We start from the raw sequence: 21,436 nt of genomic DNA on the forward strand, positions 1-21,436 counted from the left end.
CCAAAACAGCAGCCGGATCAACCGCCCTGGCTTGGGACACAGTGAATGGTCACGGCCCCGTCACCCCGGTCAACCTAACCTTTCCCTGAGGGGCCAAGTGGTCCAGGGGTTGCTGATGGTGCAGGCTTGGTCGATGGCCACCACCACCACTAACACCACCCCAGTCCCAGGGTGCCAGGACATCCAGCAAGCGCAGGGGTCCTGAATAAGGTACGAGGTCGTATTGATTCGCCTAGCCCGTGAAGCGTGGAGCATCTAGACATCCCATCACCTCCTGTGGACCAACGGAGAGAGACAGAGGGCCAAGCCGCATTCCAGGCCTGGTCTGTTCATGGCTCCTGCTAGGCGTTGCTGTGCCTCATCGCGTTGATACTAATAAAACCATCTCCCCCGTTCGTGAGTCTCTATCTACTCTCTTCGTTCGCTCCTCCTCCTACTTTGCTTCCCCACAAACCTCCTCATACCCTTCCTGCTTTCTTACCTCACCTGCCAGTCTCTCGTTAATCGGCATTATTTCCACCACTGTCGCTCCTCAAGCCACTCGCAAGCCTCCAGCTTCAGCAACAGGGCCAACTTTTATTTTAATACCTCTCCCATCTGATACTTATATTTCGTCCGCCGCCCGACGACATCTTTGTATCCCACAAACCCCTTTCGCTTATTCGACCGACGTACACGAATCGCAGCCAAAATGTTCTCCAAGATCCTCTCCGTCGCTACCGTGGCTCTTGCCACCACCTCGCTGGTCTCTGCCCAGACCTTCACTACCTGCGATCCTACCAAGAAGGGTATGCGACCCCCTCCCACCGCCCTGGTTCATCCTTGCTTGACAATAAACTTGTGTGGAATGGCTTTGCTGACTGAACACCTAGACTGCCCCCCCGATCCCGCTCTGGGCAAGTCCGTGAGCATCGACTTCACCAAGGGCAACGATGATTCCATCTTCCGCAAGCTCGACGGTACCTCTGTTAAGTTCGAGGATGGCGGTGCCCTCTTCTCCATCGGCAAGGAGACGGATGCCCCCACCATGGCCTCCAAGAAGTACATCTTCTTCGGCAAGGTCGACGTCGTCCTCAAGGCCTCCCCTGGCCAGGGTGTAGTCACCTCGGTCGTCCTCCAATCTGACGACCTCGACGAGATCGACTGGGAGTGGGTTGGCGGCGACAACGCCCAGGTCCAGACCAACTACTTCGGCAAGGGTGACACCAGCACCTATGACCGTGGTGCCTACCACCCTGTGAGCAACCCCTTGAGCGAGTACCACACCTACACCATCGACTGGACCCAGGAGTCGGTTAAGTGGATCATCAACGGCGCTCTCGTCCGCGAGCTCAAGTACGCCGACGCCAAGGGCGGTGCCATGTTCCCCCAGACACCCATGGAGGTCAAGATCGGAACCTGGGTTGCCGGCCGCAAGGACGCCCCCAAGGGCACTGTCGAGTGGGCTGGTGGTTACACCGACTTCTCCAAGGGCCCCTTCAACGCCTACTACCAGAGCATCACTATCACCGACTACCAGGGCAACAAGGGTGCCAAGGGCGCTAAGGAGTACGTCTACGGCGACCGCTCCGGCAGCTGGGAGTCCATTATCGTCAAGACCGAGGGCGGCAGCGACGATGACAAGTCTTCCTCCGCCAGCAAGACGGCTTCCAAGACCGAGTCCAAGACCACTCTGAGCACCGTCACCGCCTCTGGTTCCGCCTCTGGTTCCGCCACCGCTTCCGCCGCCGCTTCCGGTGAGGCCTCTGCCACCGAGGAGGCCTCTTCCACCGCCACCGGCTCCGCCTCCTCCGGCTCTGGCTCTTCCGGCTCTGCCTCCGCCGCCTCCGGCACCACCGCTGGCGCCACCTCTGCTCCTACGGCCGTCACCACCAACTCGGGCTTCGCGACCAAGGCCAACCTTGCCCTCGGTGCCGCTGGTCTTTTCTTCACCTTCCTGCTGTAAGCAGGTTCTCCGAAACCCGAATGAACGACCGTATGTGCGCCTAAAGACAATGCAAAAGAATCTGGCGAAGGAGAGCGGATTGTACAATTCTTCACTTTCAACCACGAGGCTTGTCACGACGGAGCCACACAAGCTTCCCTCGGCGTCATGAGCGAGGAGCCGAGGCCAACTTTGACTTAATTTGGTACTTGTAATGATGGCCCCCTTCGCGGAAGCTCCGTGGGGATATTGGGGAAGACACCATTTCCCGCGACGGCCTTGCGAATGTCGGGGTGTTTTTCACGCGAGGGGAAGAGGAGACAATGGATTCATGTCAGCAAGGAAACAAGGGCATTGATTTCGGACCGAATTGGTTTATAGAAGTTGACGGTGGGATATGATACCTGAGAGAGAGTGAGTGAGAGAGAAAGAGATGGTCGAGGATGCCTGGAGTCATTTCGCCAAGGTAGTCCGACGAGTCGAATTCAAATTCTTGACAAACAATCTGCCTCCCTGCGCTACCTACCGTGGTGATGATTTCCTTGTGTAGGTGCTCGGCATTCTTAGGCCAGATTTTGACTGGTATGAGATGGCTTGGGCGTCTTGCCGATGTGAAAATGAAGAGGTAGTGTAATTTCGCTGTGTGTTTGGAGTTAAGGAGCGTCGACGGGGCCCATTTCGCCCGTGTTAAATGGTCGCACAGATACACACATGGAGGATTTGGCATCTGATTCAAAGAGGAGAGGGGGGCCGGTGTGCCCAGGGTCAAGTTCCCACGCTCTGCCTTATCCGGACCTAATTTCCACCTCTGCGCCGCGCCGCTGTTTCCCCCAAGAAGCAAAGTCCACCCACCAGCACGGCACGATTGAAGCCGAGGCGACGGGAAAATCCCACGACAGGGCCGGCTGCTAGCTGCACTTGCCTGCGCCGCGGCGGCCTGAACAGACACCTTGAGCGATATATCATCCGGGCGTGCTCTGGCGGGGTTTCCTGATGCCATTCCGTAACTCAACAACGAATGTTGGGCAGTAATAGCGTGCGGGCGAAAAGTACCGTGCAGTCGCCATCTCGAGGGGGCCAAGCCGGGGTTAATCAAACTTGCTGGGTCAAGGCCGTAGGCTAGGCGATGCCCTCCCTCCGCCCTGCGGCATAATGTCTCTGGCATGCAGGCGATCCAACAGGCATAAGCAATGGCGGTCTTGGTCCTCGCCCGGCCTGTGTGGCTTCTTCATTTGACTTGTCCGAGTCTATTGAAGTATTACCGCCATCGAATGAAGGCAGACAAGCAGACGGCTGGCTTGTTGCCCGGATTTCTCGTCGCTCGCCTGGGCTCTGTCATGTTGCTTCAGCGATATGGGTTCACGAAAAGATGCTGGTGCCGCTCGTGCCGTCCAACAGCAACCACAAAATGTCCAAAATATCCAAAATATCCACATGCCCCCCTTCCCCCCGACAGCTGGCAGCGGCGACTCAACGGGGACAGGCAGGTTGCCCCAGCAGTGATTTGCCCCAGGGGGCCCTTGTTGCCCGTATTGGTGAAGGTCGGTGAGAAAGGGGGAAACGGTGGGAGGCCGGCTATCTACCACCTGAAGGCTAACGGGCGTGCATTCGCTCGGAAAGAGGAGGCAGGATCGTGAGGAAATACGGATACTCAAAAAGGGCACGAAGCGAGGTGGCTCCTCATCTCCTGCTGCCTCGGCCGGTTGGGTTCGGAAGCCTGTCGCGTGGGAATTACTTAGCCAGGTTATTTGGAAAACAATCTTAGGGGGCTTCCTCGGCGATGTCCGATCGGACTCGAGTGGCCCGAAAGGGAGGGAGGAGCCATCGGTATCGGAGGTGGAAGGAGCCCACCCGTCTCCGTGCCCGATGAACGCTCCGGAGGGAAGGGTAGAGTTACACGGCGTGGTGGGGCCAGTCTTCTGCCGAGCCGTGCAGGCATGTGCACCCTGTACCGGGAATGCAGGTCTTGGGGGAAAAGGGATATGCAGGTACAGACATGGCGCGTGATGATGACTATGACGATGGTGGTGTGTGTGTGTGTGTGGCCAACAGGCCGGGCCCCGGTGGCAAAATACTTACTCGTGAGGGACCGGCAATCACTTCGCTGGCTTCCGCTGAAATCGTTCGGCCCTGCCGCGCAGATCGTCCCGTTGGAGATACCCGTACTGCCGCTGCCATTGAGGCCTGCTGAGGAACGAGGAAACAGCCGGGGCGGACGTCATGGCCGGCGATCACGGCGCTGGTTCCATCATGTTGGGCTGCGTTGTAACCGCAAGCTTCCCACAGCCGATGAGGGAGGAGGTGGGGTTCTGTTTCTTTCTTTCTCTTCTTCTTCTTATATGCCCCGATGAATGTCTATGTCTGTGCCTAACATTGTTAAAGAGCAGCAGCACGTTTATGCTGCTTTTCCGAAGGGGACACTTTCGATACGGGTGATTTACCATGATCAGGTCCACCGCAAATGAGCATGGGGAAGGCACGAGCCCTTTGTGCTTCCCCCGTCCAGATCCCAGACTTGAAGTTACACAATAGACGTCAAAGAAGGTTTCGGCTTCGGCATCTTCCAGACGGACGATGCGGGATCTGGCGGATTGCACTCTACTGAAATGGGCCTGCCGCACATCGTCGTTTGCGCAATTGCCCAAGCAAAATCTTAAAAAAGAAGAATGAAAAAAACTCCCGTCTGATTGGGTGGGTTCCCTCGCGATTGGAAAGATGACATCCGGGCAGCCACCTGCCAAACTCATCCTGGGGCGGAACGCGGAATTAAAGGACGGCATTCGGAAAAGTGGCATGGCGAAAAGAAGACGGTGTACGAATGCACGGCCATTTCTCCAATTGTTTCGAGGTCTTTTCGTGACTCGACGAGATAAGTCCGGCCACGTCGGGCAAAGGCAGGCCATGCCAGGCCAGCTGTATTCCGGGCGCCGGAAGGGATCCTGGAACACCTCACAGAGTACATGGGTTGGTAAGGTGCTTGAAGGTACCTACCCACCTACCTAGGTAAGGTAGGTACCTAGGTAGGTACATTAGGACGAAGGCGTGCGCTGTCGGAGAAGGCCTGCTCCCACCCTTCGCCTAGCTCTCACCTATCAAGCATGTCATCTCTCCATGTGTCTACCTAGGAAGCCACTCAACGTCAAGAAATCGGGTTTGCCAGAGTTGAACAACCCAGTCAGCAGCCTCCATCGGCGTTGTCCAGTACATGAAACGTTCCGAGATAGGCAGGATCAGAGATTGCAGAGACAACGTGCTCGTTGGTGGTGCGGGTCGTCGATGACGGGTCAAGGTGACGTACTGATGGCCCTTGCACGGCAAAAAGTTTCCGCAGCGAGTCTCCGTACCGGTGTTACATGTGTGTTACATGGGTGTGCAGAATAGAAGAAAAACACGTTTTTCTAGAAGCTTTTGATAGAAGGAAGCACCGCGGCGAAGCCGGGACCAGCGCCGCGGGAGGAACCCGCAGCTGACGCAGGGCCGGGAGCCGCAAAGAGCACGGGAAAGTACAGAGTAAGTATTCAATGATTTGTTTGTCCAGTGGGCAAGAGAAAACGATGCATGGTTCTCTCAAGAGGGACGCCGAAGTTCATCCGCCTTGCTTTGCAACATGACGATAGGTACGGATCCAAGGAGGGGCATCCAAGGAGGGGCTACTAAGACGGGACGCGGGTTCCTGAGGCAATAGAAGGAGTGGAAAGGCCTTTGGGAATTTCGCGAACGCCGTGGGACGGGAAATCTCCAGTTTTTATTTTTTCCACCTCCGTCTTTGTGGTTTTTCCCTACTCTTCCTTGGCCCCTCACTTGCGGTGTGAAGGGCGTGCGTGCGTCCGTGTGTCAGTGAAGCCGTCCAAGTACCGAAGATTAATGGAGTCGATGACATCAAAACACCACGATCGCACGGGAACAGTGGCCAGCAACGCTCAAGATCCTTGGGCCTAGTCAATCTCGTTGTTCTCGTTGTTCTCGTTGTCTGTGGCCGACGCAGAGTCTGGACCCTGTCCCTTTGCCGTCTCATCCCGGAACGCCGTTTGGGAGTCTCTACCGCCGTCTGAAGACTCGCTATCCCCGTGCTTGCTGTCCCTTTCCATCGTCTCAACCTCAACAACCCCTGACCCGGGGACCAAAGGACTCCATCATCATCATCATCATCATCCAAGATTTCTAAGCCAGATTTCGGAGCTTACCCACCCAGACAGACACTTATCAACAATACGTACCTGGCCCCCCTCCCCCCAATATGTCGGCCCGGCGAATCATGACGACGTATCCCGACCTTCTTCGACGTTCTGTCTGGAAAAGTTCCGCACCATGCCCCGTCCCAGATGCTCCCAAACGGCGACGCTTGAACGAAATCGCATCACAACCCGGCCAACGGGCCACCAACGCACTGCACCCCCTTGTGTCTTTCCCATCCACCTCTGACCCGCGGCATCGAGCCGCACTTACACAGTAGGGCCCTCTGAGATTTTTACAATCTATTCCCAGTTCGTTCCCGCTGTTTGGCCCCACCTATGGTGCAGTTTTTTTCTCCTCTCTTCCTCTTCCCTGCGCGGATTCCATGTCCAGCTTCATCGTTCCTTGGACAGCCGGCGGCGGCGGCGGCGGCGGCGTTAATTACTTCTTTTCGCCGACAAGTTTAGGAGTTAAGATGCTTCGCGAGATGGGAGACCAAACGCTTAAAAGACGAGTGCTGCTCCCGCTTCCAAAGGTGGTTTCTCTTGCTGTCATAGACAAGTTTCTCAGTTCCCTTGTGTCAAATCATCACTTTACCGACCAGAACCCCCCTCTTCTCATAATACCACAAGCATAAACAAAATCACATAAACCACACAACATGGCCGCTACCGACTACAAGTTCGAGGGCTGGGTTGGCCTTGACGAGAAGTCGTCCGAGGGCAACATGGTCTGGCAGGAGTATGACCCTAAGCCCTGGGAGGAGACGGATGTCGACATTCAAATCACCCACTCGGGCGTCTGCGGCTCTGACATCCACGTCCTGCGCTCCGGCTGGGGCCCTGCCCCCTACCCCGTCTGCGTCGGCCACGAGATCGTCGGTGTCGCCGTCCGCGTCGGCTCCAAGGCCGAAGGCGGCATCAAGGTTGGCGACCGCGTCGGTGTCGGCGCCCAGTCCGACTCGTGCCTCGGCCGCCAGGGCGCCTGCGAGCCCTGCGAGACCAAGAAGGAGCAGTACTGCCCCAAGTCCGTCCACACCTACGGCGCCTTCCACTACAACGGCGGCAAGGCCATGGGCGGTCACTCCAAGTACCACCGCTGCCCCTCTCACTTTGTCGTCAAGATCCCCGACGGCCTCGAGTCGGCCTACGCCGCGCCCATGCTGTGCGGTGGTGTCACCGTCTACTCGCCCCTCAAGATCCACGGCTGCGGTCCCGGCAAGACGGTCGGCATCAGCGGTGTCGGCGGCCTCGGCCACATGGCCATCATGCTCGCCAAGGCCATGGGCGCCGACAAGGTTGTCGGTATCTCCCGCAAGGCCGACAAGCGTGACGAGGTCCTGAAGATGGGCGCCGATGACTACATCGCCACCGCCGAGGAGGGTGACTGGGCCAAGAAGTACGCCAACACCTTTGACATTGTCATCTCCACCGTGTCCTCGGCCAAGGTGCCCATGCAGGATTACCTCAACCTCATCAAGCTCGACGGCTCCCTCGTCCAGGTCGGCCTGCCCGACGATGGTGCCTACACCATCTCGCCCGTGCCTCTGGTCATGCGCCGCGTCAAGTTCACCGGCTCCCTGATCGGTTCCCCCCACGAGATCCGCGACATGTGGGAGCTCGCAGCCAAGAAGGGTGTCAAGCCCTGGATCCAGGTTCGCCCCATGAGCGAGGCCAACCAGGCCATTGTCGACCTCGAGGAAGGCAAGGCACGCTACCGCTACGTTCTCGAGAACTAAGCTGGGGATGCAGGTTCTCAAGATTTGAAGAATGCTGGGAGTTGTACATAGGATGAGGTTGATGACATGACTTGGGTGCATAGAAAGGGCATAGCGTTTGGTTACATTATATAGACATGGAGATAGAAAACATCTCAAGGAGCCGTAGCTCCATCTTTCACAACATATTCTTTGCTGCTTTCTGGAACGTGAGCTGACTGCAAACATGATGAGAAAAGGTCCTTCAATACTAACTAAAAGCTTTTTGAAAGAAAACAAATGTCCCAGCAAATATAATCCCCAACTGCTGATAATAATTTCGCAAAGAACGTCCCATCTTGGACAAGGTGCCTGTCCAGTTCAACGATTCCAGACTCGGGACTGGCGTGGTCCCCCGGTATGATGGGTATGATGTCACGCCGTCTCGGTGAGAAACTCACGTTTGCTTTCCACATTGCTTGGCATGTGGAGAAACTACTCCACCCTGACTACATCCCGTCGCAGTGTACTCACATGGCCCTCTCTCACTTGGGTAGACTTGGATGATGAAGGGTCTATAACCGAATCAAGCAGAGGTACAGTGAGCCAATCATGATTGACGAGTGACACTGACATAGGCTCCAACAAGGAAGCCTGATGGCGAACGAGGGCTAGGTCAAGGCTGCCTTGATAGACTCTTGATGCTAAAACCTAGCAACACCATAAGCATGAGAAGCAGGATCATCAGTATCAGCTACAAGAAGCATAATTTAGCCAGAGGCACTACTATTCAATCCCCAAAACTATTCAGTCCGTCTGGTCAACCCACATACCCCCACGCCCACGACATCTCGCCGACACTCGACGCGCCAGCCTCCCGCCGCACAATCTCCTTCGCCGCCATGGCCGCCCACAACGACGTCGCTGCCTTCCATGAGGCCCTGCGCTCCAGTAAGCGCATCCTCGCCCTCTGCGGCGCCGGCCTCTCCGCCTCCTCCGGCCTGCCGACCTTCCGCGGCGCTGGCGGCCTCTGGCGCAAGCATGACGCCACAGCCCTCGCGACCATGGCCGCCTTCCGCAAGGACCCGGCCCTCGTTTGGCTGTTTGACGCCTACCGCAGGCACATGGCGCTCAACGCGCGGCCGAACCCGGCGCACTACGCCCTGGCCGCGCTGGCGGAGAAGAACCCGGATTTCGTATGCCTGACGCAGAACGTCGATGGTGAGTATCTTTTGCGAGACCCATTCCCACTCTCGTCACTGATGGCGTCGAAGCATGGGAACCACGGGCCGGCCCGGCTGACACAAGACAGATCTCTCCCCCCGGGCAGGACACAAGACGGAGCAGCTGCGCCGCCTCCACGGCAGCTTGTTCGACATCAAATGCGCCGACCCCAAGTGCGACTACATCGACCGCAACAACACGCTCGACCCGCTGTGCCCGGCCCTCGCCCCAGCCTCGGAAGACGTGCAAGACACGTCCCAGACGCTACCGCTACTTGACCCGACCAAGAAGCTGCCGCGCATCGACGTCGTCGATCTCCCGCACTGTCCGTCGTGCAAGAAGGGCCTCCTCCGCCCGGGCGTCGTCTGGTTCGGCGAGAGCCTCGACAAGGAGATGCTAGACGGCATCAACGCGTGGGTCAACGAGGGCAAGGTCGACCTCATGATTGTCGTCGGCACGTCGGCTCAAGTGTGGCCTGCCGCCGGATACATCCTCGAGGCACACAAGGCTGGCGCCCGCGTGTGCACCGTCAACCCCGAGGCCGAGGACAAGGGCCAGTTGTCAAAAGTCAAACCGGGGGACTTCGCCTTCGGCAGGGATGCGGCGGAGGCACTGCCGCTGTTGCTGGAGCCGGTGATTGGGAAACTCCGAGCGGATGGGCGGGCGTATACGGAGGAGTGGAGACCGGAGTAGAGCCGTAGGGAGGGAAAGGGTTCGGTGGAATACACGAGGGAGATCCCGGGCCCTGGCATCGGACTCATGCCAAAGCCCTGGTAGATTCTCAGCGGCGGTTGGTACACTGATGACCATGCCGTCTAGTAAAGTTGACTTCGAGCCGTGTTGTCTAGAGCGTTTGTGAGGCATGATAACAACACCTGGAACTACCTGAAATTGGCGATGACCCTTGAATGAAGCAAATTGTTGGCATCGACGGAACAGAGTTGCCATGCTAAAGCTCCGTGACCCGAATTCCTCGTTCTCATTCCTTTTCAGGCAATGGCGCATTTAACGTCGTACCAGGCCATCCCCAGACAACACGCATCTAAAAAGAACGACAACCCCCCCATTCGGACGCCCTCACTACACGACCAACAGGAAACTCTTTTGTTGTCAAGGGCTGGATGAACTACATCAGTAAAGTCGACAGTAATGAGCCAATTGCCTCAGCCATGCAAGTGTTGAAATGGCAATGATTCGAGTATGGTCAAGGGAACGCCACCGGCCGACTTCCCTTCTTCCAATGAGGGACCCGCGCGCTTATCACGTCGTCGTTGAAGACGATGGAATTTAGGCAAAAAAGATGTGGTTCACAACCTCATCGCCGACGTCCGGGAGACCTGAGATAATGCTGCCCTCTTGCCTTGGAAGACATATACAACCATGCCGGCACCGGATGCTCCAATGTCTTGGACTCTGTCACGACATGTGGCGGCGTCAAAGCCACGAGAACCTCTTTCTCAAGTGCCCTGTCATTGGTAGTACGATACCCATTGTCACATGACCTATCTGCGTGCTCTGCGTCACCTCCTTCCCCTCAAACTCCTCAGAACCGCAACTCATCACAGACAAAGTCTCACACACATCGCAGCCCAGCTCACAAACGACGTCACCGGCCATTCAGGATGTTCATAATCTGCCCCCCAAGTCCCTCCGAAGCCCCCTCGATAGCCTCGATACACATCTCCTCCATGTCCTCCAACCCCCTCCTCCCGCTTCAATTCCCCACGCCGGCCTCCCTCGCCGACCTCCACTTGCACCTCGCCTCCAACGCCCTCGACCACCTCTCGCGCCGTCCGCCGCACATCCTCGTCGCCCGAGCCGTCGACGCCGTTCCCATGCCGGCGCTCTACCCCAAAGTCAAAGCCCCTTCGCCATCAAACACACCCGACAGCGGCAACGGCAGCGGTACTGTCGTCGCTTCCTTTGCGAAATGGGATATCGTCCGACCTCACCGTCATCGAAACCCACCGGCGTGCCCCCCTTCGTCCCCTCACCCGCCTCCGTTGTTGAAGCCGGCTCTCGGTTCGCAACGCTTAGAACCGGGGAGGGTCTCAAAGGGTGCGTGGCAGGAGCTCAATGGGGGCGATGCTCCTCTTTGGCGCCAGCACCACCATCAAGAAGCGGAGGAGGCGGAGGCGGAGGCGAAAACCGAGAAGGAGGACGGCCAAAACGAGAAGCAACGAGAAGAAGAAGATGAAGAAGAAGAGTGGCCCGCCTCGGCGAATCGAGAGTATCTCACCGCCTACTCCTCCGCTGCATCGACAGCACGCAGGGAGGCAATGGGTTCGCGGCCTTTTCTCCGTAAGTTGATTCCGGTCCTTTCTTTAATCGTTGCAATTGTACACCATATTCCCCGAATCCGCTGGTCTCCCGTTTTGCGAAAATAGCATCTCCCCTAGGCGTTGCCGGCCTGCTCCCCTCCACCATCCATCCCGGTATTTCCCATTACGTGAAATTTTCGGGAGAAATCGCGTCTTTTGACAACCCTCCGCCCATTCCCCGTCATGATCAGTATCCATATCTAGCCTGCCCAGTGCCCACCCCCCTCCCCCCGGGAGCGCCGCCGGTGTCGTGTTTGCCTGTTTAATATCCATGGCGTAACCCAAACCAGGCGGTCGGCTCCGACCTCGGTGTTTGCAAGCATATGTGGGCCTAATACTACCTCCGACTGAGGGATTCCCGAAAGAGCCAGATCCCAGAACACCGGCCGGTTTTGTTCCCGCTTCTAGAACGCTCAGATTGCTAATTGTCATTTCGGTGACATCTCCGCGGGAGCCGCATTTGCTGTTGTTCCCATTCCCAATATCACTTACGGATGGATGCTTACAACCCACTCACTACTCAAGGGTTGCTTAGGTTGGACCCGATTGCTGACATATCATGGGTCTCCCCTGCCGGACCGGCTCCGCTGGCACTTCTGGTGTCCGGCGCCGGGAGGCCGGAGATGCCCGACAGGCTCATTAGATCTTACATTCATATGTACCGACCTTCGGTTCCGAGGCCACGGCGTGGGGACGTTGCTGATGAGAGCTGTTACGGAGGTGGCAAAGACCGAGGGGCTCCCCGTGTTCCTGGAAAGCACGATAGACGCCGTGCCGTTCTATGAAAAGTTGGGGTTTGTGAGGGTCGGGGGTTTCCGGATGAGTATACCGGTTGACGGTCCACCGAGTCCGAAGGAGGGGTTCTATGAAGAGGTTTGTATGCTTCTTGAACAAGAGTCCACGTAGGTCGGCGGACTGTCCAATTCCATAGCGTCCCTGGAAAAAAAAAAGAAGAAGAAAAAACACTGGATGGCTGCGTGCGACATACATCCAGGCAGAAGCAGCGAGGATCGGATGATACAACTTTGCGAGAGATCAAGATCCAGGGCGGACTCTGTTATTTTGCCAAGCTCAGGGGCTGCCGCGGTCCTGCAAAATCCAGCAACTATGCAACTAAAAGTGTATCATGGTCGGGATATCGAGGCCTGCCCAGACTGCTCTAAGCAAATGATTTCGGTCTTTTTCCTTCGTTGCTTTCGCATCCTGGAAAATCATCTGCTCGCGCGTCGAAAAGAGACCGAGTAGAGTCGGTCAAACATGCCTATGCCGTCGTCGACGCACCACGGGATTTGATGACCAATCGCAAGCCTAAGATCAACTAGAGACAGACACCTTGTCTCGGATGTCGTTGCTCACCGGCTACGGGTTGACATTAGTGCCGTGTAGGAGCAGGGTGGTGATAGCCATCCAAGTAACAGCCGTTGCCTTCGTAAAGTGCGCTTGTCGCATTCACCAGTTTATTGCGATTCTCTTTCGAGGCGCTGCAGCGGCTTTACAATATCGTATTTGACCGGGGACGCTCATTGCAGCAACCGGCACGCGCAGGTATACCGTGCCGAGCACACCCACCCATATGATATATCGACCATGATGATCGCCAGTAGGAGAGGTGGTATCCCAAACTGATAATTGCAAACCCCAAAACTAGCCTAGGCCACTTGCAGCGTCACTTGCGGCAGCGCAGGTCATGCCGTAACACATGTGAACTGTTGTCAGGGCTCTGAATATACCATTTCTCGCATCGGGGCATCGAACCAAGTAAGGTAGAGGAAGAGCTCGGTAATATCTTCGCCAGGTGGCAGGTCGCCGCTTCAGGGAAACGGCCAATTGATGACTCGATGTCAAACTTGGCAGGAGCTCGTACGCCTGCCGTACCGCCGACGGCCCCCGGAAACGCTAGCGATAGAGCCGCCGGGCTGGCATCGTGAACCTAGCGGAATTTGGAACTCAATGACGTAAGTACCGGCTAGGCAGGTCGAGGCTCCCCCTGTTCGGTCTGGCTTTGGCACGGCTGGGGTCAAGGGTGTGGGGTGTATGATGTGTGCGCAAGTATACAACGCGGCACGACACATGTAGCAGTAGGAGCCCCCCCTCACCTTCTACGAGGGATGTGCCTCTCGGAAAGGGTGGTGGCTTGCGGATTGTTGAGGCGAGGCGGTCGGGAGAAGCGAGATGCAGGGATTTGTGGGGGTCTAGGTGGGAGAGGAGAGCCAGCTAATCGGTCCCTACTAGCTAGAGGTTGTCGAAATGATCATTTTGACGCAGGTCAGTAGGCGGCTGAGCACAATGACCATTGGGGGCCTTTTTCGGCAGGTGAACCGACGTCGTAGAGTTTGGAGTCGAGATAAACTGGGCGCAGTCGGGTAAGACGTTTTGGCCAAGAAAGGCGGGAGAGTTTGGCAAGAGTGCCGTTTGGTCGATGGTGGCGGCAGAATGATGAGCGTGGTGGTGTGGGTTGGCCAAGACCATGATGTTCGGTGAATGGCTGTTGCGTGTTTTTCTGGCCCATGTTGCTTTGCTTGACAGTTGATTGCTTTGCTTGATGGTGCATGCGCATATATTTGCTTCCGTGGTGTGTAATGCCGGCGGCAGGACAACATGATATCCAGTTTTGTTAGATTTACATGGTTGGCATGATGAACAGCGAAACAGGGCCGGTGATTCGCAGGAGACCAATTGCCCCGCAACCCCGCGTTACCAGGAATTGAGGGCTGGTCCACCAGATCTGGCGTTGACTTCTTCCTTCCCCTTTGAAGCGTGCTGAGTTATGAGGGTTCTGGTTGGCGTTCTGGAGTCCCTGGACGGTCAACCTTTAGGGGTGGCAACACAGACACTGCGCAGGGTCTAGCAAAGTCCACTTGCATGTCGGGCGCACCCACCCGAACAAGAGGGAGGCATTGGGGCAGTCTGTGTTCTTTGTATCGAGCCCTCGTGTGTCTGGCATGGCGACGGTGGAAGAAAACGGCGTCAGGACCGAGTCACCGGCGGCACGGAGATGGATTCGATGGAGACAACACAGCCAGGAGGCGAAGGGGAAAAGGAAGGTGACGGGACAGGGGCGGCAGAGATTCGAGGACCCTGCGGCGCAACGGCGGACCGGCGGTGATTTGGCGCGGCACATGATATGTCGGCTGTAGCCCATCTGTCGTGTCATTGTTGGACGATCGACAGACGTGATTGAACTTGTATGTAATCGAAATCACAGGTCAGGCATGGTCTAGGTTTCCCTTGGGGGGTTCTCGTGGTAACTGAGGGGCCATGCTTCCGAGCAACTGCGTGCCAGGGAATGCGGTGATACGCAAAATGCCCCTAACCGCTAACCGGGTGTATGTGCGCTCAAATTCGGCGATGAAGCACTGGTCCTAGCAGCTTCTGGCCTCATGGATTTAGGATGATGATGCTGTTATTGACGAAGGGCCCCCATCCCATATTGGGCGTTGTGTCGCAAGACTATCCCTCCTGAGCTCCCGGGGAGGGTGCTTGGATAGCGGGTCTCCTAAGGTGTTTTGCTGGCGGTGCATCAACATCAACCCTTCAACCATCAGCTTGTCCGCCGCGCTGCATGCGATTTAATATGTTGGACATGGTGGTGGTGGTGGTGGTGGTGGTGGTGGTGGTGGTGATACAAGGTTCGCTGCGCTAAAAGGGTTGGAGTGAGAATGATGGACCAAGGAGACATGTCGCGAGGTCTGACTCGGCAATGTCCAGCTGTTACGTTATGGGCACTGCAACGCTAGTCCTGGAACGGCTACCGCCGGATTTTCTATAAGGTAATGGGAGCCACTTTCCATAGAGGGTGGGGCCTGGCGGGCCTGGGAGTCTGCGGGAAGGCGGTATCGCTGTACGCGTGCGCTACAAGCGCTCGTGGAGGCAGAGAGCGGCGACTGCGCTGCAGAAAGCCAGTGGGAGAGGATGGATCCGAAGTTCCGCCCGAGTACCGCCGACTCGGATCTTGCAGCTAGCGCGACGGATGGAGCTTGCTAGGGGGTGGGGGGCAACTACACGGTACCTAAGGTATGTAGGTACCTTAGGTGCACAAATGCAAGAACAGCCAGGCTGGCTACCTTAGCCGCTACGGAGAAAGACTCGAAGTACGGAGACCCAGGAGACACAAACTAGGACGCAAGTGAAATATATGAGACGTGATTTGCTCAATTGTCATTAGGTATTTCTGTCTCGTAGCATTTTTCCAGAACTCCTGCCCCGGAATGGACAGAGATAAGGCTGCCTGCATCAATGGCCGATGTCCCGTGCTTTATCTCTCCGTCCCTCGATACCCCATGTCGTTGTTGCTGCCAAACCCACACACTGACACAAACACACACACCAGAGACACGACACGCAGCAGCAGCTCCTACAAGTTCGACTGACTGCGAAAATGCCATGTGCTTGTGTGTGGGGAAACTTCCTCCTGTCTTGTTTCCCACTACCCCAATCACCAATGTCGCCAAAGAGTCCAACCTCTCGCGGAATCAACGAAAACGGCCAAGCCCCGCGTGTCTTCAACTACCCCTCCCCTTTCCTCTACAGTTCTCGACGTCGCCAATTGTTCGTCGTCGTCGTTCTCATTGCACAGAAGCGGCCGCTATCAAGACGCCTGGCATATCGTTTAGTTCTGGACGCGATCAAATAACACCTCTCGGACCCTTCATCTACCTAGGTACTTCGAGTCCTGCAGCAAAACACCCTCATTGAGCGATCGGTTACTTGGTCACTTTCCTGTGGCTTCCCCAGCCTCTTTCTCTTACCACACCTTGTTACCTTTGCCTACCCTACCTCTTCCCACCGCCGCCACTGCATCGACGCGCGCCTTGTCGTTCGATTCCCCGAAGCCAAAAGGCAAATTTATCGCTTGCCATTGGGCAGCCTCAACTTGGCTTTTCGACACTTGCCCCGTGTTGGGTGAGGTACAGCCCCGTTGACCCTGTCTTTCTCTTCTGTTGCCCAGTTTCTCTTTCTCGAGTTTCGTTAACCAGGTTCTCTGTGGCATCTGTCGCCCACACTGCCGTTTGTCACTTGTCTCCTAGGACTCAGGACTTTGATACCGAAGCCATGCTTGTCTGTCTGTCTGCCTGCCTGTAGACTACCTCAACTGGTGAAGACGATGCGGAAGAGGGAACGAGACAGAGGGTGAGCCCATGTCCGTCCCGTCTCGCTCGACTGACCATATGCTGCCCATGCCCATGCCCATGTCCAAGGCCGGCCCCCATCTTGATCCCCATACCCCATCAGACCAAGAGACCAAGGTTTGGGACATTCTCCTCCATGTCTTTTTTTCGGTCGCTTGGTCCGTCACTCGGTCCATGAACGCCCGTCACCCAGACTCCAGTCACTGTTTTCGCCTCCTCTTAAAATACACCCCTTTCACTATCTTTGCATCCACCAAGGCGAGACAAGCGTACCATTCAGAGTGAAGGGGGGATACGTTGCCTTTGATTCCCTGGCCAGCCCTACGGTACCGCAATGTACATACTGTAGCCCGCCGGCGGTCAGGAGAATCTTACTAGCCCTCCTCGGCTCGAACTTCTCTAATCCAGTGCTGTACTTGCTGTTCTCCTTTTTGTTTTCGGGCTTGACAAACGGCGACGCAGTAGTCGATCGAAACAACTGATTGAGAAATTCGCGAAGAGGGGCAGCTGTACGGGGGATCACATAAACCATTTGTATTTGCATTTGCATCCCACCCCCCCAGTGCATAGCCTTTTCTCTGAGGATGGTTTTCTTTTGTCCTTCCTCCACCCGTGGTTGGTCTGGTTGCTGGTGCTGGTAGTGGTAGTCGAGGGGGAACATCCATCCATATTGTCTTCCCCCTTCGCCTCACACATACTCTTTAACCTCCTTGGCCACTCTCTTATCCTCCCCCCCCCCTTCCACTTCTTCTCTCCCTCCTTTACCCTCCCCCCTTCATCCATTCTCCTCTCTCTCTCTCTTTTCGCTACCTATCCCTCGTCCTCGCCACCCAGTCTCCATATTTTGATATTCTTCCGTCTCCAACAAAACGTCTGTTACAAGCCTGTAATGCCCAAGGGGTTCGGTGCAAAGCCCGTCCAATAATGGATACTTGAAGTGCCAAACCACAAAGAACATTGCCTCTTAAATATACGTCCTTCCCCCGCTACCCAATGACACCGATAAGCCAGGCTTATCTCATCCTTGCCTCCATTGTTACTTGAGCCCACTGATATCGATCCATCGAAACCGGCCCGGTCCAATCCCAACGTTCTGTTTCCTCCCGCGCCCCAAAATCGGTCCTGCATCCGCCACCCCCCCCCCCCGCCGCCCTCCGAAGAAACACTACCATAATTACAACCGCATTTCCATCACCAAAAACGGGCGCAAATCAAACCGCTCGCCCACTCCCACTGCGGCCCTCGCGACCTTATCTCTTCCCCCAAGGGCCTCAACCGGGCGGCGCAGACCCCCTCGGACCTCTGCATCCCACCCCAGATCTAACTGGGGGACCACTCGGCCTCACACTGCACTCACTCTCTGCGCTCTCTCAAGCAATAGACAAGGAAGTCGAATCCAGCGCGTGCCGTTTCTAATCCCCGTTGCCGCTTATCTCGTACCCCTGGCACCCGGCACTACGACAAGACGCTCACATCCATCCATCCATCCTCCTTACGGAACCGGTACCTGTCAACCTTACTCTTCCCACCTTGCACACAATCCTCGCGTGGTCTTGGTTGTTCCGCACCTCTGCTCTGCCTACAGTAGTCGCATCTCACCTTCCGGCCCCCTAGCCCCCATCAAGCACAACAAAACCTCGCAATCGCTACTGGTCGTCGTCCGTCTGCCTCAATTTGCCCACTACCTACATACCACCTTACTTGTTCGACCAAAGCGGCCTTATCTCCAACTGACCGGCCTCGGCGCGCCGTAGCGTTATCTAGCCCTGTCGTGGCCCGTCAGCTGTTTTGTGTTACAACACAGGCTCACCCATCAGAACTCGGCGAGATCGGATTACCGCTCACCAACCAATCTTGTTTGCCGCATCCTGCATTTGTGTGCTGCGCACAGAATTCCGAATCTCATCTCAACCCGCCAGCAAATATCGCCTTTTGCCCTCGCCTCCTCGGTGGCGGTCCCAAAGTCCAAACGAGCAACGAGCCAGGAACGCAGCAACATTACATCACTTGCCTCTCTACCGCGCGCCGTGGGTCCCCGTTGCCCAGCGCTCATGCCAGCGAGTGTGGTTACCTGGCTAGACTCTCTCTTTCCTGAGCCGTCCGGGAAGCCTATCGTCCTATCACCATCTTCATATCTCCGGTCGACCCTGGAGTAACTCACACCCCCTTCATCCCCCTCCTCCTCCAATCTCCAGATCAGACCAGGGCCCGGAACCCCGTCTTGACGAGCCGGGTCTGTCCGTCCCTCCGTCTCCCCTGCGTCGTTGGCCCAGCCCTGTCCGTATATACATAGCTTTCTCTCTATTGCCAGCGTCTGCCCATCATGTCCAACCCGAGTGCTGTCATGAGGACAGCCCCCATCGCCATCGCTCCCAAGCCTCCCCGCCGCCAGAACTCGTACCGCCAGGACAGCTTTGCGAACCTTGAGCTTTTCCGCGGCAGCATGCCTGGACGAGACATGGCCGAGTCTGTTGGCTCCTACACAACTCGATCTCTCAGCCCTTGCGAATTCTGCCATCGGTCTAGGGTCAAGTGCATCGTGAGCGACGACGAAGATAGCTGCATACCCTGCCAGGCTAGCGGCTCTGATTGCTCCCTGCTCAACAGTCCCCAGCCTAGAAAACGCAAGCTAAACGGCGACTTTGACGACAGTGGTAAAAGAAGGTCGGTCTGCCCATTTTCCTGCTCACGCCATTTGCTCGCACTCCCCCTTCCTCTCCCTCAACCCAAAACACCCGGCGTGTTCCCCCCCAAATCTCTATCTCTACTCATTGCCCCCCCCCCGCTAGAGCCAGATCACCCTCCTATGTCTTATTTTCTTTATTTTGCGCCCGCTCTATGTTTCTTGGGTAGCCATGGGTGGCACGCCGCGGTCAAGGGGCACGTCTGATAACGAAACCTTAATCTCTGACACATGATTGGTTCATCAGTTCACCAGCCAAGACGGATATCAGAAGGCGAAAGCAACACCAGCCCAGCCTCTCCAGCACTACTGGGAGCAGCTCCTTCCTCGAAGACATGGCTAATGTCGGAGGCCCGACTCTGCTGAAGCGGACGCTGGGTCTCCAGAACGACCGCTTCAGCCAGTACATTGGCCCGACGACCGATTTCGAGCCATCTCTCATCAACCTCTCACCCTTCAACCCTCAGGACGAGAGCCTCTTGGCGCGCGGCACCCTGCGAAAGGTCAGCGAAGACGACACGTTCCTCCTGCTGCCCGACTCCAACACGCCGGGCCACGAGCATGTCCTCGAGGATGTCGAGGAGATTGAGAATCTCGTGAGGCCACATGGCCGCAGGCTGGTAGACCTGTATTTCCGCATCGTCCATCCTGCCTTTCCCATCATACAAAAGACTGTTTTTCTGGAAAAGTACGAACGCAGCTATCGCGAGTTTTCGCCTTGTCTGCTGGCCGCCGTCTACTTGTTTGCCATTAACTGGTGGGAGCACGATGAAGACCTTGCACGAGCCCCTCGCCCAAACATCCCCAACTTGGAACGTATGATCCGCACCACTCTGGCCGACGCCATGTACCGGCCGAAACTGTCCACCATCCAGGCCGGACTTCTCCTCTCCCAGCGACCTGAGGGCGACCAGTGGGCTCCGACAGCCCAGCTTGTAGCCATCGCTCAGGAACTCGGCCTTCATCTCGACTGCACGCATTGGAAGATACCACCTTGGGAAAAGGGACTGCGGAAACGCCTCGCCTGGGCCTTGTACATGCAGGACAAATGGGGCTCTCTCGTACACGGCCGGCCGTCGCACATTTTCTCTTCCAACTGGGGAGTACAGCCACTCACGCAGCACGACTTTCCCGATGTCGAATGGGACGAGAACGATGTAGAGGAGAAGCTGGAGATCGAGCGTGGCCGAACTCTTTTCGGCCAGATGGTACAGCTGTCGCAAATACTCGCCGAGATCCTCGATACCTTTTACTCGTTGCAAGCGATGCAAACCGTTACGAACGCCGGCGGCCAAGGCACGCACCTAGTTTTGGGCATGGCGAAGCCTATCCAGCTAAAGCTCAAGGAGTGGTATGCCAGCCTACCGGCAGCGATCCGCATGGACAACACGTATTCGACGAACCCGACTCCCGCGAACCGTCTGTCGAGCATAGGATACCTCCACCTGGCCTACTTTGCTGCCGAGATTACTCTCCATCGCCGCATCATCCGCTCGCTCGAAGCTACCGGGTCGGCCGTCGATCCGTACGTTCAACACATTTGCCGAAGTGCGGCAAAGGCACGGCTCATCTCCGCGATGGACTTCGTCAATCGTTTGAACTCTTTCCATCTGCGCTCTTTTTGGTATTTCGCATCCAAGACCAACTTTGCCCTCATCGGCACGTTTGGTTCTCTCTTGTGGGCGACGTCGCCGGGAAGAGAAGAAGCCGACTGGTATCGAAGGCGTTTGGGAGAATACCGCTGGACTCTTTCCGTGAGCTCTAAACCTGGCGAAGGCAAGGGCCTGACAGAGTTCGCCATGACTATGCTCGACATTTCAACCGGCCTCCTCAAAAAGCTCCCCGAAAAGCCATCGATGAGCCGCAGCGGCAGCGTTGTGGATATCGGACCTGGCAGCATGAGTAGCAGCTATGTTGGTAACAGTTTGCTTGCCTTGGGGCAAAGCGCCCCGCCGACGATGACCTTAGGAGGGTTCAGTGGATTTCAAAGCGCCGATGTAAGCAATGCTCAGAGCCCGATAAGCGACGACAGCAGCGACGACGAAATGTACGAGACATTCGCCCCGACGGCGGGTATGGCGGGTTAGGCCAATAAGGGATGCAACAGGGCGGGAAGCCGAGGAATAATCACATCACGAAGAGACGACACGCTCACTTGAGTGGACATTCCCCGAGATGGTCTGTACTTTGGTGGGAACGAGTGGTCTTTTGGTTGGCATTGATGGAGAATGGAAGTGCATAATGATCTGCGGGATACCACTGGGGTACTGGGCGGCGGGCACACGA

The 21,436-nt window shown here is 56.5% G+C and overlaps 5 protein-coding genes across 5 annotated transcripts; all 5 read left to right on the plus strand.

Annotated features, from left to right (window-relative positions):
- Positions 1–426: 426 nt before the first annotated feature.
- Positions 427–3,378, plus strand: CDEST_11174 (Putative glycoside hydrolase family 16, concanavalin A-like lectin/glucanase domain superfamily). The gene is made up of 2 exons (XM_062927330.1): positions 427–788; positions 873–3,378. Exons 1-2 carry the CDS (start codon positions 692–694, stop codon positions 1,943–1,945), a joined length of 1,170 nt encoding a protein of 389 aa, XP_062783381.1. The 5' UTR covers positions 427–691; the 3' UTR covers positions 1,946–3,378.
- A 3,367-nt stretch (positions 3,379–6,745) lies between these two features.
- On the plus strand, positions 6,746–7,999 carry CDEST_11175 (Putative alcohol dehydrogenase, zinc-type, GroES-like superfamily, NAD(P)-binding domain superfamily). Its single transcript, XM_062927331.1, has one exon. The coding sequence runs from the start codon at positions 6,759–6,761 to the stop codon at positions 7,833–7,835; it is 1,077 nt and encodes a 358-aa protein (XP_062783382.1). The 5' UTR covers positions 6,746–6,758; the 3' UTR covers positions 7,836–7,999.
- Positions 8,000–8,521: 522 nt separating this feature from the next.
- Positions 8,522–9,945, plus strand: CDEST_11176 (Putative Sirtuin family, DHS-like NAD/FAD-binding domain superfamily; the record flags this gene model as incomplete). The annotated part of the gene is made up of 2 exons (XM_062927332.1): positions 8,522–9,014; positions 9,106–9,945. The coding sequence occupies 2 exons, from the start codon at positions 8,522–8,524 to the stop codon at positions 9,708–9,710; spliced, it is 1,098 nt and encodes a 365-aa protein (XP_062783383.1). The 3' UTR covers positions 9,711–9,945.
- Positions 9,946–10,413: 468 nt separating this feature from the next.
- CDEST_11177 (Putative GNAT domain, acyl-CoA N-acyltransferase) lies at positions 10,414–12,455 on the plus strand. Its single transcript, XM_062927333.1, has 2 exons — positions 10,414–11,318; positions 11,982–12,455. The coding sequence occupies exons 1-2, from the start codon at positions 10,640–10,642 to the stop codon at positions 12,242–12,244; spliced, it is 942 nt and encodes a 313-aa protein (XP_062783384.1). The 5' UTR covers positions 10,414–10,639; the 3' UTR covers positions 12,245–12,455.
- Positions 12,456–16,473: 4,018 nt separating this feature from the next.
- Positions 16,474–21,244, plus strand: CDEST_11178 (uncharacterized protein). The gene is made up of 2 exons (XM_062927334.1): positions 16,474–19,131; positions 19,398–21,244. Exons 1-2 carry the CDS (start codon positions 18,791–18,793, stop codon positions 21,235–21,237), a joined length of 2,181 nt encoding a protein of 726 aa, XP_062783385.1. The 5' UTR covers positions 16,474–18,790; the 3' UTR covers positions 21,238–21,244.
- The last annotated feature ends 192 nt before the right edge of the window (positions 21,245–21,436 follow it).

The sequence above is a fragment of the Colletotrichum destructivum genome, chromosome 7 (genome assembly GCF_034447905.1).
Source record: "Colletotrichum destructivum chromosome 7, complete sequence".
Taxonomy (NCBI): domain Eukaryota; kingdom Fungi; phylum Ascomycota; class Sordariomycetes; order Glomerellales; family Glomerellaceae; genus Colletotrichum; species Colletotrichum destructivum.